The 13,625-nt window shown below is 42.0% G+C and overlaps 1 protein-coding gene across 1 annotated transcript; it reads left to right on the top strand.

Annotated features, from left to right (window-relative positions):
* The first annotated feature begins 1,541 nt into the window (after nt 1-1,541).
* LOC143377868 (uncharacterized) lies at nt 1,542-11,645 on the top strand. The gene is made up of 2 exons (XM_076829653.1): nt 1,542-2,175; nt 7,314-11,645. The coding sequence occupies exons 1-2, from the start codon at nt 2,051-2,053 to the stop codon at nt 10,027-10,029; spliced, it is 2,841 nt and encodes a 946-aa protein (XP_076685768.1). The 5' UTR covers nt 1,542-2,050; the 3' UTR covers nt 10,030-11,645.
* Nucleotides 11,646-13,625: the final 1,980 nt, after the last annotated feature.

The raw sequence follows: 13,625 nt of genomic DNA, 5'->3' as shown, positions 1-13,625 counted from the left end.
TTTACATAATTTGTTTAATTTTAACTAATAAATCAGTTAATATCTGAAATATACTCGAAACCCTTGCTTCTTTTTGCGTTTTTGCTTTAAATGTTTTAAATTTTGCAAGTGTACGAAGACTTTCGTGACTGACTGTATACTGTACGTATACCGTTACATTCAATTAAATTTGATGTGGCCAATTTTATAGTGTCCGTATTTCTGAAAACTTGTCCGTAAATAAGACCAACAGGACTATATCCACATTTTTTTCAAAATTTTCAGTAACGCCGTGCTACTATGAAATTGTAGTTGTTCAGAACAATTGCAAAATCAATGGTAAAAAATTTGTCTTCTTTAACTGAAATAATTTGTATTATGTAAGAGACGCGGCATCGCCGCGTGGTGATCACCGACGGGTCCGTACGACACGGCATTGTTGGACGTGCGGCATTGCGTTTTCGTAGAAGTCGCGTGACAAAAGAACGCGGATCACGCGGTCGCGACCGAAAAGTCGAACAAACTGCGGACAAAGATGAAAACTTTATTCGACAGTTCGAATAAAAGATCCTCGAAAACAGAAATTATCTTTCGACTAAATTCACTTCGAATAAATTTATTTATCCGTGATGTTTCGAATGGAGATAAATCGTGTTATTCAAAGCTGCGAATAACGAATAAACGTAAAGTATCTTTTATTCGAGTATATCTAGATATTATTTTTGCCCATCTCTGGTCTACATGAGAATGAATACACGAATCTCTGAGCGTGAAGCTGCATATCGACATTGCGAGGCTGCCGCGCGAGGCACGCTTCGCGGAGTGGAGAGTCTGGAGACTACCTCGATCATGATCACTTTGCGAGGGAGGCGCGTGCGACAGTCTCGCGCTACCTCCAGCAGGATATTTGCGTCGCCCGAGCCATGCGATTTTTGATCATGGGGCTGCGAGGCACCTTTGAGCACGTCGAAAAATCGACTGCTGATGCCTCGTAAAATAAACATGGTCGAGGTAGTCTCCAGACTGTCCACTCCGCGAGGTGTGCCATGCGAGGCAGCCTCGCAATGGCGATACGCAGCTTGAGAAACACGCGGACACTCAAACAATCACAGTTCACACGATAGATTTTGCACAAAAAATTACAACAATACTATGACGGTAATCGGAAACTTTACCCGGAATATGTCTAAATACAGTCTTGGTTTGGAAATAAAATGTAAAAGTATGTCAGTTATTATGAAAGTGGCGTCGGTCGAAATTTAAAAAGGAAAGAAATTGAACTTTACGTTTATCATATATCACGTTGATAGAATACATAAGAAATAAGTGAAATGTAACAAACGAAAAATTTGGACGTGGCCCACTTTCAGAATAACCGGCACATATAGTGAAAAAGACAGGGATAGCAAGCGCGAAGGTACTTACGATCTTTACTGCTTGGCTACCCTCAAGGGTGGACAGGGCCCAAATTGCCTTTCTCACTCCCTCAAGATTTTGTATTTCACTCGCACCAAGGACCGAGCAGAGCGTAATCGGCCCGCGTAAAAGTTCGAATGCGCAAAGGTTTGAAAACGCGGCGCGTGCTCGCGCATACTTGCGGGTGTTCCTTCATCACCGTCAGGCAAATGGGAAAGGATAATGGTAGAACGAAATATGAATTCCTCGCTAATAAAGTCGGTGATACGTCAAAAGAGTATGCACAGGATAATCAAAAATTCTTTCCTGTGCACATTTCTGAGCACCAGACAGTATTCCCGGAAATAGATATACAATCTACGTAAATGTATCAGCATACCACCAATCCTAATGAGAAAGAGAGGAACAGGACGCGTATATCCGTCCCTTTCCCACCATTTTCTGTTTAGCCTCTCAGCATCTGTAACCAATGCACCGACAACGCTAGCTGATCAGTTTCTTGTCGTTTGCACTACGGTGAAGACGGAGAAAGCAATCGGGCTTTTATTTGATGCGCGGATATTGATATATGGAATATTCATAATTTGTGAATTGTTCCATTTCCGCGTGGTTCGTCACTGTAGTGTTGATAAGTGTGTGTGATCATTCCATTGCCATGGAATCAAAGAATGAAGCCGCAGATGCCAGAAACCAGCGCAATTCGAAGGGTGATATAAAAAGGAAGCGCCCTATGCTATCTGTAAAGCGTTTGTCCAGAAAAAATAAAAAACGTCTAGAAAGGTAAGTTACGTTTTATGGTACAGATTTGTATGAAGTCATAGTTTGAGATGTAGTAGTAGTAGTAGCACGGTATTTTATTGTATATAATATAGTATTATTCATATTCTTGAAATATGTATGTATATCAACACAGCTATCTTTCACGCTTTACGTACGCATATTCTATGCTATGCGCACCGCAACGCATGTTCATCATTATTTAATTAATTAATAATCCGATTTATATCGTGTTTGGACTCATTTTGATGTGAAAAAATGTCAACAGCACGTTCCTGCAACTTTCATGCCGATGAGACGAAATGTAGAAATTTTAAATTTCGTTATATATGTTATAGAAACTATATGCGTTTTATTAGCATAAAACTTTCAAACTATCCGCGTTTCGTTAGGTATGCTTCCTTTATAATGCAGTTGCGACTATTTCAATCGTTGTACGTAGCTTCGAATGGATGAAACATGCACTTTAAATTCTATTTATGTGACGTAGAAGATAATGTTTAAAATTAGCGACAGTCATCAATGATTTGCGATTCGATGTTCAGCATATGTAGTTACTCGTGGAATACGAAATACACAGTGCTTTTTCTTTTGTTGAATTTTGTCCGCAATATATACGTCCATGTGTATCTTCAGCAAAATTCTTTCATTGAAAAGCGCATTCTTCGAAACATTCTCCAGGCCTCACTGGAAACCTTTGGCCCACTCCGGGCAATGTTTATGACTTCTAAAGTACCCTCCACTTGTGGATACTACTACGCTGAAAGCGAATTCTATTTCGTAGCAAGATATTTTCACACAGATTTTCTCGTACACGTTACACGATGTAATATCGGTTTCGACCAAAAATGGTCGACATTATATCATATTTGCTCTCATCATAGGATCATTCCACGTGAACTCGGACACTTTTCGGAGTAACATTTCGGATTTTGGTACAACTTGGATATGTTGTAGTTTATTAACATATCTCGAAGAATTTTTGAAAATTTAAAAAATTGTGGATGTTGCAGCTCTTTGAAATGTAGTGTTTACTTTTTTCCAAAAATTGTAACTTTTGAACTAAGAAACCGATAAAAATGACCTTTGGGTGCTTACACTGGAGATATAAGAGTACCTAATAAAAATTATTAGGAAGGTCACCTTCGATTCACGGAAAATATCGCGAACACCAAAAGATGATAGACCGTATTATGTTGTGTATAAAAAACAGAAGAAAATTTTCCTTCTTCAGTTTTTTACAAATACTTATCATATTATAGAACACTGTATAAGAATAGCAGATATAGCCGCTTGGCCGCTGCGAGTATCGCACGGCTCAGTCAGTCGAGCCGGTGCGATTTGACGCAGCATTACATTCAATTAATTTTCATTTGGCCAATTTTTAAATGCCCACGTTTTTTAAAACATGTCCGTAAAGAGGACAAACAGGGCTATATCCTCCTATTTTTTCAAATTTTTAAAAGGGTGCCTTCAATTGTAAAACTGCATTTGTTTACAAGAATTGCAAAATAAATGGTCACAAATTCGAAGTAAAATAATTTTTATTAGGTACTCTTATATCTCCAGTGTAAGCACCCAAAGGTCATTTTTATCAGTTTCTTAGTGCAAAAGTTACAATTTTTGGAAAAAAGTAAACACTACATTTCAAAGAGCTGCAACATCCACAATTTTTTAAATTTTCAAAAATCCTTCGAGATATGTTAATAAACTACAACATATCCAAGTTGCACCAAAATCCGAAATGTTACTCCGAAAAGTGTCCGAGTTCACGTGGAATGACTCCATAACCAGGAAAATGTTATGAATATTTGAAAGAAATGTATATGCAGAAAAAATTAAACGTAAAAAAGTTGAGCCGTTATTGCTATTGAAAGATTGTTGTGTATCTGCAGGGTTGCCAGCAACATTACGCAGGACCGTTTATTTAGCGGAGAGGAACATCTACAGGAGTGGTTGTAACGTGTGCGTGATGACGTCACTGACGCACACGTTACCACCACTCGTTTAGGTGTTCCCCCTCCGCTAAATAAGTGGTCCCGCATAACGTTGCACTGGCAACACTGTGTATCTGTGTTAGCAGCCGAGGCGCTGGCTTTATTTCTCGACTGCTACGACCTTCATTCTATCCTTCTCTTTTACGACCCATTGACAGCGACGAAGTAACCGCGAGCATCGGAGAATACCGTTCGTTGAATACCTATACCTAGAGGGACGATGAGACAGAATTTATTGAATACGTGTAACACTGTCCCCTTTTTAATGTTTTCTTACTTACAAATTACTCCAATAAGTGAAAATTGTTTAATACATTCCTGTTTAGTATCAGTCCCATCCGACATAATGGTACAAACTTTTTTTTAAAGAATGAAGTACTGGAAGCGATGTCAAGGTCCAGTTAGTTTTTGTAATAGAACAGTATATTCTTTTATTGACGTGTCACAGGATGGTATTTCGATTTCTCGCTATGTATCTATGTTGGGATTTCGTCCGGGTAATATGTAATCGGTATCCCCACCGATGTGTAGGGTTGACTTAATCTACAATAAACAAACGTAACGGTCCCGTTTCCTGGCAATATCGATCGTGAAATTTTTCATGCATTCCTGAGTACCACAAACATCTATCCGGACGTAAGAAAACTAATTATATTTGTTCTGACTCAAGCTAAAATCCAACTGACCCCAAGGGCCGTACAGGCAAAAATTTTGCCCATCTGTGCTACAGGCAGGCAGCCCTTGCCGAAAAATCGAAAACAATTCTTCGCGCGCCCCCATCGACTCGCCTTGTGCGAGGGTAACGAAAGTCGAGGTCAGTACCACGCTTTCGAAAAGCTATCTAAACAGACAGGGTGATGTGCTGGAAAGCGTGCTCGTGGACGAGAACCAGACGGATCTACAACATCGGCGCGGTCAAGTAGGGTTTATTTCGCGAAAGGCAAACGACACGTGTTTCTCGGACCCTTCGTTTCTTCGTTATTTTACAACGTTCCATAAAACGAAAGACCACCCTGCAGCCCCTCGTTGAATTGAGGTACAACGTTAAAAATATGACAATGATTTGGATTTCCGGTCTATCCTCTCTGCGGAGTATTGTCTGAATGCGCAAAAGGACAAAATGTTTTTTTGGCAATATTTTTATTTCTTCAGGGTATAATTTATTAGAAATATGGTCCTGTGTGTCATGTACAATGCTGTACCATTTCAATTGTATTATTACCAACTCTCTCTCTCTCTCTCTCTCTCTCTCTCTCTCTCTCTCTCTCTCTCTCTCTCTCTCTCTCCCCTCTCTCTCTCTCTCTCTCTCTCTCTCTCTACAGTATTCTAGACATTCAAGGAGGGTCATTCCACGCGAGTTTAAAAATTTTCAAGATTGTGGAAATTGACTGTTTTCAATTATAACTGTTGAACAAAGAGACAGGTAAGAATGTGCTTTTGAGTGCTTACACTGGGGAAAAGTACCCAATAAAAATGATGTCTCTTAAAAAAAAAAAAATTTTAGACCATTCCTTCTGAAATTGTTTTAAACAAATGCAATTTTATACTAGCAAGGCACTATTTAAAAATTTGAAAAAAATGAGGATACAGCCGTACTTGTGCTCTTTATGGTCACGTTTTCAGAAACGCGAACACTTTAGAATTGGTGGCATGAAAATTAATTGAATGTGACGCTGCGCCGTCCAGCACCGGCTCGACAGACTCAGCCGTGCGTGCTACAATATACAACTATCTATTTCTTTCATTCATAATCTTCGGTGGCCTTGAAAGTCATAGCACACCATATGGTTGAATTTGTCTTGACAGTTATACACTTTCATATCGGGTCATTCTTACCTTTCTCTTAGTTCAACAGTTATAATTGAATGGAAACAAAGTCAATTTCCACAATGTTGAAAATTTAAAATATGCTTTGAAATACATTTATGTATCACTAAAGACTACAACATATGCAAGTTTCACAAAAATCCCAAATGGTACTCCGAAAAATGTCCGATTTTGCGTTGAATTACCCAGGATTGAAATGCGAAAAGTATTCTTTTTCACACGCGGTCAAGTGCACGCGTGCCTCCGCACACACACAGCCGCGTATCGCAGCACAGCATGTCTGCTTGTGGCTGCCTCCGCTTGCGAGTAGCAGAGACGGTTGTGCAGATGTGTGCGTGTGAAAAGAAAACGGGCCAAAAGTGCATGTCCTTCGGTTTGCGTAGCGAGGGGATCACGTTGTCTAAGAAGAACATTTGTATCACGTCCTTCTTCGTATCGCGAAGATAAATTAGAATGATATTCACAGTAATGCAATAACAATATTTTCATGAACATAGCATCGTAACATTTGTGATGTTTCTCTAATGATAAATGACACCAAACACGGTATAATTTGAATAACACATATTTAGTGGTAATATGTTTCGGCCGCAGAGAAGTATAGCGAATGAAAAAGTTGAAGACAATCGGCAGTCCTTTTTTCCACTCGCTCTCTTCTCCTACGTTCGAGGCTTTTATCGACAAACTTCTAAAAATATAGGAACCACAGTAACATCTCGATTAGGGTTTAAAATCATGACTATGTATGATTGGTGTTAATTTATATCACCCTTAGTTGGAGTGTTCCCTCTTGGAACCAGTGAAGCGTGTAATATGGCTCGGGGGCCGATCGTATAACCCGATCCGAAATTGAAAATCGGTGAGAGACAACACCGATACAAACGAGGTTCACAATTAAAAGTATTTTATTTTTGGCTCTCTTTATAAATTGTTTACCAACATATTTGTGAGGACTTTCTGATTAAAATGACACCAAACACGATATGGTTTGGATAATTATATAAATATAAACGATTCGTATTCACGATAAGTAAAAGTTGTCCGATTTATGTTGTATTTGGTATCATTTTAATTAGGAGATTGTAACAAACATGTTGGTAGAAGTTTCATGAAAATGAAACCAAAAATACAAATTTTAAATTTTGATTGCGTTAGTATTGTCTCACACGTACAGGGGTATCGTTCCGAGGCTTTCGCTTACATCGAGATTTTACTGTATATCTTCTTTTACTATGCTTGATTTTCTTTTCTGCTGTATGTTTTTCTTATTTCTATATATGTGCCACGTGTCACTGATTATTGACTCTTTACGTGCAGGCAACGATTGAAGAACACAGCGTGCCTCACTGTAATTCAGGATACCGTGGCGGAAGCAGGTATCTCATACGGAACACATCCAAGCACATCTGCTGCGGATGAAAATTTTGAAGATTCTCCAATTATCGAAGGAATTGTAGAAGAAGTACATTTCGATACGGACGCAGAAGATATTATTGAAGAAATAAATTTCAATGCGGACGAAGAGGAAATTGTAGAAGATGTGCATTTCGAGTCGAACGAAGAAAGAATTGTGCAAGAAATAGATTTCGACAGAGACAGCGATGAGATACAATCCGTAAGAGACATCAACGACGAAACGACTCAAGATGTTGGAAGCGATGCTGATTACTGGGTGGTAGAAAATACAGAACCAGAACAGCCGGAAAATCCAATTTCAGAAGGAGTAGACTTCGTTGATTTTCCGTATGTTTTCGAACAAATACAAAATCTTGGAAAACATTCCACTATTGGCTGTGGCATCGAACATTTTGAAATAATTAGATGTCAACGGAATGGACTAGAAAATGTGTATTATGTAGAGTGCAAAATGTGCAAATACACAGAGCACATATCCTGTCTTCGGAAGAGTGATGCCACTATGGATATCAACCGCGCCGCTGTTTCCGCAACAATGATGACGGGCGGCGGATATAATCAACTGGAGGACATACTGACTGCCGTGAACGTATCCTGTATGACGAAAAGGATCTACGAGAAATGTCAGAATGACCTAATCGATGCCCTCGAAGTGGCCGCACAACGCGAAATGGAAGATGCAGGAAAAGAGGAGAAAGAATTAGCTATATCAAGAGGCGACGTACATGCAGAATCCAATCTACCGTTTATTCCAGTTGTCGCGGATGGCAGCTGGATGAAAAGGTCCTACCGCGGAGGAGATTACAATTCTCTCTCTGGCGTAGGAGCCATCGTGGGATACTACACGAAGAAAGTGCTGTACATCAGCGTGAAGAATAAATTCTGCATGACTTGCCAAATAGCAGGTACGAAGAAGGAAGAACCGCGCGAGCATCGTTGCTTCAAGAACTGGGGCCGTAATCAGAGTTCAACTGGCATGGAGAGTGTTGCTATTGTCGAAGGCTTCAATTGCAGCATAGATATGCACGGCCTAATATACACTATATTAGTTGCCGATGGCGATAGCAGTGTGTACAAAAAGATATTGGACAGTGATCCATATAAAAACTACCTGGTGCAGGTACGAAAAATAGAATGCACCAATCACCTGCTACGCAATTTCAGTAAAAAAATAAACGAAATCGCAACAAAAGGCCGCGATAAAGACCTAAGAGCTGTCGTAAAGAATAATGCTCTCCGCTTGCGTACTGGTATAAAGAAAGCTGCAGAATACCGGTTGCAAGAAGAAATAACACTCGAGGAACGAGTAAGAAATTTGAAGGAAGACTTGAGGAATGTACCGAGTCACGTTTTCGGTGAACACAAGGAGTGTCAGAAGTTAGCATACTTCTGTAAGAAATACTCTGATCCAAACAGAGAGGACTACGTACCAAGGTTGAGAGAAGCTGGTATTTATCAGAGTATCGAAGAAGCGATGCAGCCACTTTTCCCTAAAGCTGACAGTTTGCTGCACGGTTTAAATAACAATGCTGTTGAAAGTTTTAATAATATCATTGCCAAATTCATCGGAGGCAAAAGGATAAACTTTGGACGAGGGGGCTCGTATCAGGGCAGAGTCTCCGCTGCAGTCGTCCAATATAATACAAAAGAGGCGTTTAGCAGATTGAGTACGGCAATGGATAAAGAGCCGTCAACTATGGTAAGAAAGCTGGAAGGACGTCGGAAGCGTGCAGCAGAAAAAGCAAGGGAATATAAAAAAGAAGCGAAAGCATCCTCCTTCCGAAATAAAAAACAATCGTGCGACCAGGATTACGGCCCTAACGCAGAAAAACCAGATATGGAAGAGACAGTATACTCTTCCGAATGTAAAAGGCACGCGGCAGTACTCCATGACTGGCAAAGAATGCGATGCGAGATCGAAGAGGAAACTCGCAATCAGGCGAATAGTGAAAAGTGGATTAGTTATAGAAAAAAAATACTAACTGCATCCAATTTCGGCAAGGTATGCCGATTACGAAACACTACACCACGGGCAAATACTGTGAAGAGTATAATGTACCCGCAACTTCCAAATTTGTCTGCTCTCCAATACGGAAGGGAAAACGAGGCAAACGCCTTGAGACAAATGGAAGAAGAATTAGGAATCCATATTCTACCATGTGGCCTCTTCATCGATGACACTGTGCCTCACTTAGGTGCAACTCCTGACGGCCTCGTGGACCATGATAAAATCGTGGAAGTAAAGTGTCCTGAATCGGCCAAGGATTTAACACCTGCTGAAGCAATAAAGCAACTTGGTAATATACGGCGTATTTTCAAGGGTAATGACATGAATCAAAATCATCATTACTATTATCAAGTGCAAGGACAATTGCACATAACGAAAAGGCAACGGGCCTATTTTTGTTTATGGACGCCGAAAGGAATGAAGGTTACAACAGTAACGAGAGATGATCGATTCTGGGCAACAGAAATGGAAGACAAACTGAGCAAGTTCTATGAGGACTGCATGTTGCCAGAAATTATAGATAGCAGATACAATCGACAACAGCCGATTAGAGAACCTCCGTACACACAAAAAGGAGGAACAGCTACGTGTACACAAGAAAGTACATAAAACGATGGATGAAAACATCGCGATAGCACCGGCGAGTGCATCCAGCGCAAATGAAGAGCTGTGAAATAAGCAATTGCAATCCAAAGTGACTAGTGCACCGGCGAGTGCATCCAGCGCATATGAAGAGCTGTGAAATAAGCAATTGCAATCCAAAGTGACTAGTGCACCGGCGAGTGCATCCAGCGCATATGAAGAGCTGTGAAATAAGCAATTGCAATCCAAAGTGACTAGTGCACCGGCGAGTGCATCCAGCGCATATGAAGAGCTGTGAAATAAGCAATTGCAATCCAAAGTCACTAGTGCACCGGCGAGTGCATCCAGCGCATATGAAGAGCTGTGAAATAAGCAATTGCAATCCAAAGTCACTAGTGCACCGGCGAGTGCATCCAGCGCATATGAAGAGCTGTGAAATAAGCAATTGCAATCCAAAGTCACTAGTGCACCGGCGAGTGCATCCAGCGCATATGAAGAGCTGTGAAATAAGCAATTGCAATCCAAAGTCACTAGTGCACCGGCGAGTGCATCCAGCGCATATGAAGAGCTGTGAAATAAGCAATTGCAATCCAAAGTCACTAGTGCACCGGCGAGTGCATCCAGCGCATATGAAGAGCTGTGAAATAAGCAATTGCAATCCAAAGTCACTAGTGCACCGGCGAGTGCATCCAGCGCATATGAAGAGCTGTGAAATAAGCAATTGCAATCCAAAGTGACTAGTGCACCGGCGAGTGCATCCAGCGCATATGAAGAGCTGTGAAATAAGCAATTGCAATCCAAAGTCACTAGTGCACCGGCGAGTGCATCCAGCGCATATGAAGAGCTGTGAAATAAGCAATTGCAATCCAAAGTCACTAGTGCACCGGCGAGTGCATCCAGCGCATATGAAGAGCTGTGAAATAAGCAATTGCAATCCAAAGTCACTAGTGCACCGGCGAGTGCATCCAGCGCATATGAAGAGCTGTGAAATAAGCAATTGCAATCCAAAGTCACTAATTCCCCATGAGAGAGAGCCCCGAAGAGTGTAGTTATTTAGACAGGATGGGTCGTTCGCCGACCAAAGATCCAGGAAGTCTCTCGCTCGAGGAGAGAGTTTGAAGTTCTGAACGAAGAGTCTGAAGATTAGTCTAAGCTAATCTACTGGACTGGGCTGCGGAGACTACCTTCGTAGCCCAGGCCTCTGTTTCTTTAAAATGTTTCAGAGAGCACGAAACCCCACGACGAGGGACAAGGTGTCGGGGGACTGCCACCGCGGCCTGGATACGCGTTCCCGAATTCCCCGTCTGTGCTACGACAGAGTAGCAGTCCGCAGTGGAGCGCGGACATACGTGGAACCGCTTCTCTAGCCCTGTTGGCGTGGATCTTGGCTTCTCCCCGGTTTGTGTAAACCAAGAGGTCCGCCTCAACAGGGTGGACAGCAGCCGGGAAATGGCATCTCCAACCACCAGTCGGACAAGCGGTGCGACTGCTTGGATCGGCTGGAGGAGATGTCGCGGAGACGGGAGCGTTAACAGGACGCACAGGACGGTCCCCTGGGTCAGCACCAGAAGCCACGAAGAGGAAAGGGGCCATCTGAAAGCCAAGGCCTGAGAGAGGGAGAAGAGGACAAGAAGTCCAGAAGACAACGCAGACGAGCTGGAATGCTGGGCAGATTGATCGGAAAACGGTCCGATAACATGCTCATGAGCCGTGATCCCCTGTTATCGGTTCCGTATCGCCTTTCCGTCTTCCCGGTTCTTTCAGCCCCAACCGATTTTCTCAAATTAAAGTAAATGTTAATTATAAAGTAAATTAATAATAATATAATTCTCCGTCCCTTTTGCATGGAATCCGGAGCCGGGAAGAGATTGAAGTGTCAAGCTCGCACGGACACCTGAAGGACATCGAGGACGAGTCCCTGGAGGAGAGGTCGACCGCGACCAAGGATTCGACGAGGAGGAGGGAACGCCGCCGAAGCAGTGGAGACGTCGTCGGACGTCCTTCTGGAGGAGGCTGCCTGGAGGCAGCGCTGGAGTCTGCACGAAGGAGAATGCAGCGTCGGAGCGTTGGAGTCAACGTGGAACGTTCCAGAGTGGAGTTTCAGGGACGTCGCGGGACAAGTAGCTGCGGAGTTCTCGAGACGTCGTGGGACAGGAAGCTGCAGAGTTCCAGAGACATCGTGGGACCAGAAGTTGGAGCGTTTCGTCGTGGCAGATCGAGAAGTCCCGTTTTACCCACGCTTTGCTCAGGGTTTTTCCGTGGTTTTCCCCTGAGCGAGAAGGCAAATGCCGAGGCGGATGTCTGAAGAAGCCACGGGACTGCACGACCACTTCTTCAGGCAGGGGTACGAAGATTCCGAAGAGGATTCAATGCGACCGAGACGTCCGCTCATTCAGAGGGAAGAACAGTGTTGCGAGCACCGGGTTTAGGCCGGTGCATAGCCTGCTGGTGCTCGTAGCTGAATATAGAAGAAGGTCGGCCACCTTCGAGACGACGATCGGGACGACGACCAGAAGACTATCTTGTACCGAACGCCATAGTTGTAACCGATATTGCTCTATGTAACAATATAGTTCAGTCGTATGTACACCCGTGTAATCATTATTCTATCCTTTGCGTCGGGGTGGCCTGCGATGCTAACGTCCGACAGTGGGGCACGTAACATAGGATTCGCGGAAAAAAAATCATAACTTCGGTGTTTCCCAATATTTTTGATTCCTTTTTTTATATTATTTGTTAATAGCCAACGGTTATATGGACAGGAACATTAAAGGAATTGAAGCATCATAAAATAGTAATAAACTCCGTAAACATTGTGTTTCATAATTATTCCAGTTCAGAATTCGTTCATGAAATCCGCTAGTGAAAATGCGCAGGCTGGATGCGCGTGATTATTATGTGATCGGCTCCTCGAAGTGACAGAAAATATAACCTAAATATATGCTATATGACAACAAATGTTTAGCGGCTATTTCGTTCTTTTACGAAACGTTTGTGAACTTTTTAGCATCCTTTCAAAACATTATTATTACGCTCCAACAGTATCTGTAGGAAATCGGGTATAGCATATAGGTTATATTTTCTGTCACTTCGATGACAGAAAATCCGTTCGTGAAATCCGCTTCTGAAAATGCGCAAGCTGGATGCGCGTGATTATTATGTGGTCGGCTCCTCGAAGTGACAGAAAATATAACCTAAATGTATGCTATCTGACAACAAATGTTTAGTGGCTATTTCGTTCTTTTACGAAACGTTTGTGAACTTTTTATCATACTTTCAAACTATTATTATTACGTCACAACAGTATCTTTAGGAAATCGGGTATAACAATTAGGTTATATTTTCTGTCACTTCGAGGAGCCGACCACATAATAATCACGCGCATCCAGCCTGCGCATTTTCAGTAGCGGATTTCACGAACGGATTTTCTGTCATCGAAGTGACGGAAAATATAACCTATATGCTATACTCGATTTCCTAAAGATGCTGTTGTGGCGGAATAATAATGTTTTGAAAGGATGCTAAAAAGTTCACAAACGTTTCGTAAAAGAACGAAATAGCCGCTAAACATTTGTTGTCAGATAGCATACATTTAGGTTATATTTTCTGTCACTTCGAGGAGC

This window comes from Andrena cerasifolii, chromosome 16, assembly GCF_050908995.1.
Source record: "Andrena cerasifolii isolate SP2316 chromosome 16, iyAndCera1_principal, whole genome shotgun sequence".
Classification (NCBI taxonomy): domain Eukaryota; kingdom Metazoa; phylum Arthropoda; class Insecta; order Hymenoptera; family Andrenidae; genus Andrena; species Andrena cerasifolii.
Note: the sequence above shows the minus strand (reverse complement) of the source record. Positions and strands in the feature narration are given on the sequence as shown.

What these genes read in the sequence shown, in the direction of transcription:
- LOC143377868 (XM_076829653.1), top strand. Translation starts at nt 2,051, where the DNA reads ATGGAATCAAAGAATGAAGCCGCAGATGCCAGAAACCAGCGCAATTCG. An exon ending in AATAAAAAACGTCTAGAAAG is followed by an intron (nt 2,176 to 7,313) that starts GTAAGTTACGTT and finishes CTTTACGTGCAG; the next exon opens with GCAACGATTGAAGAACACAG.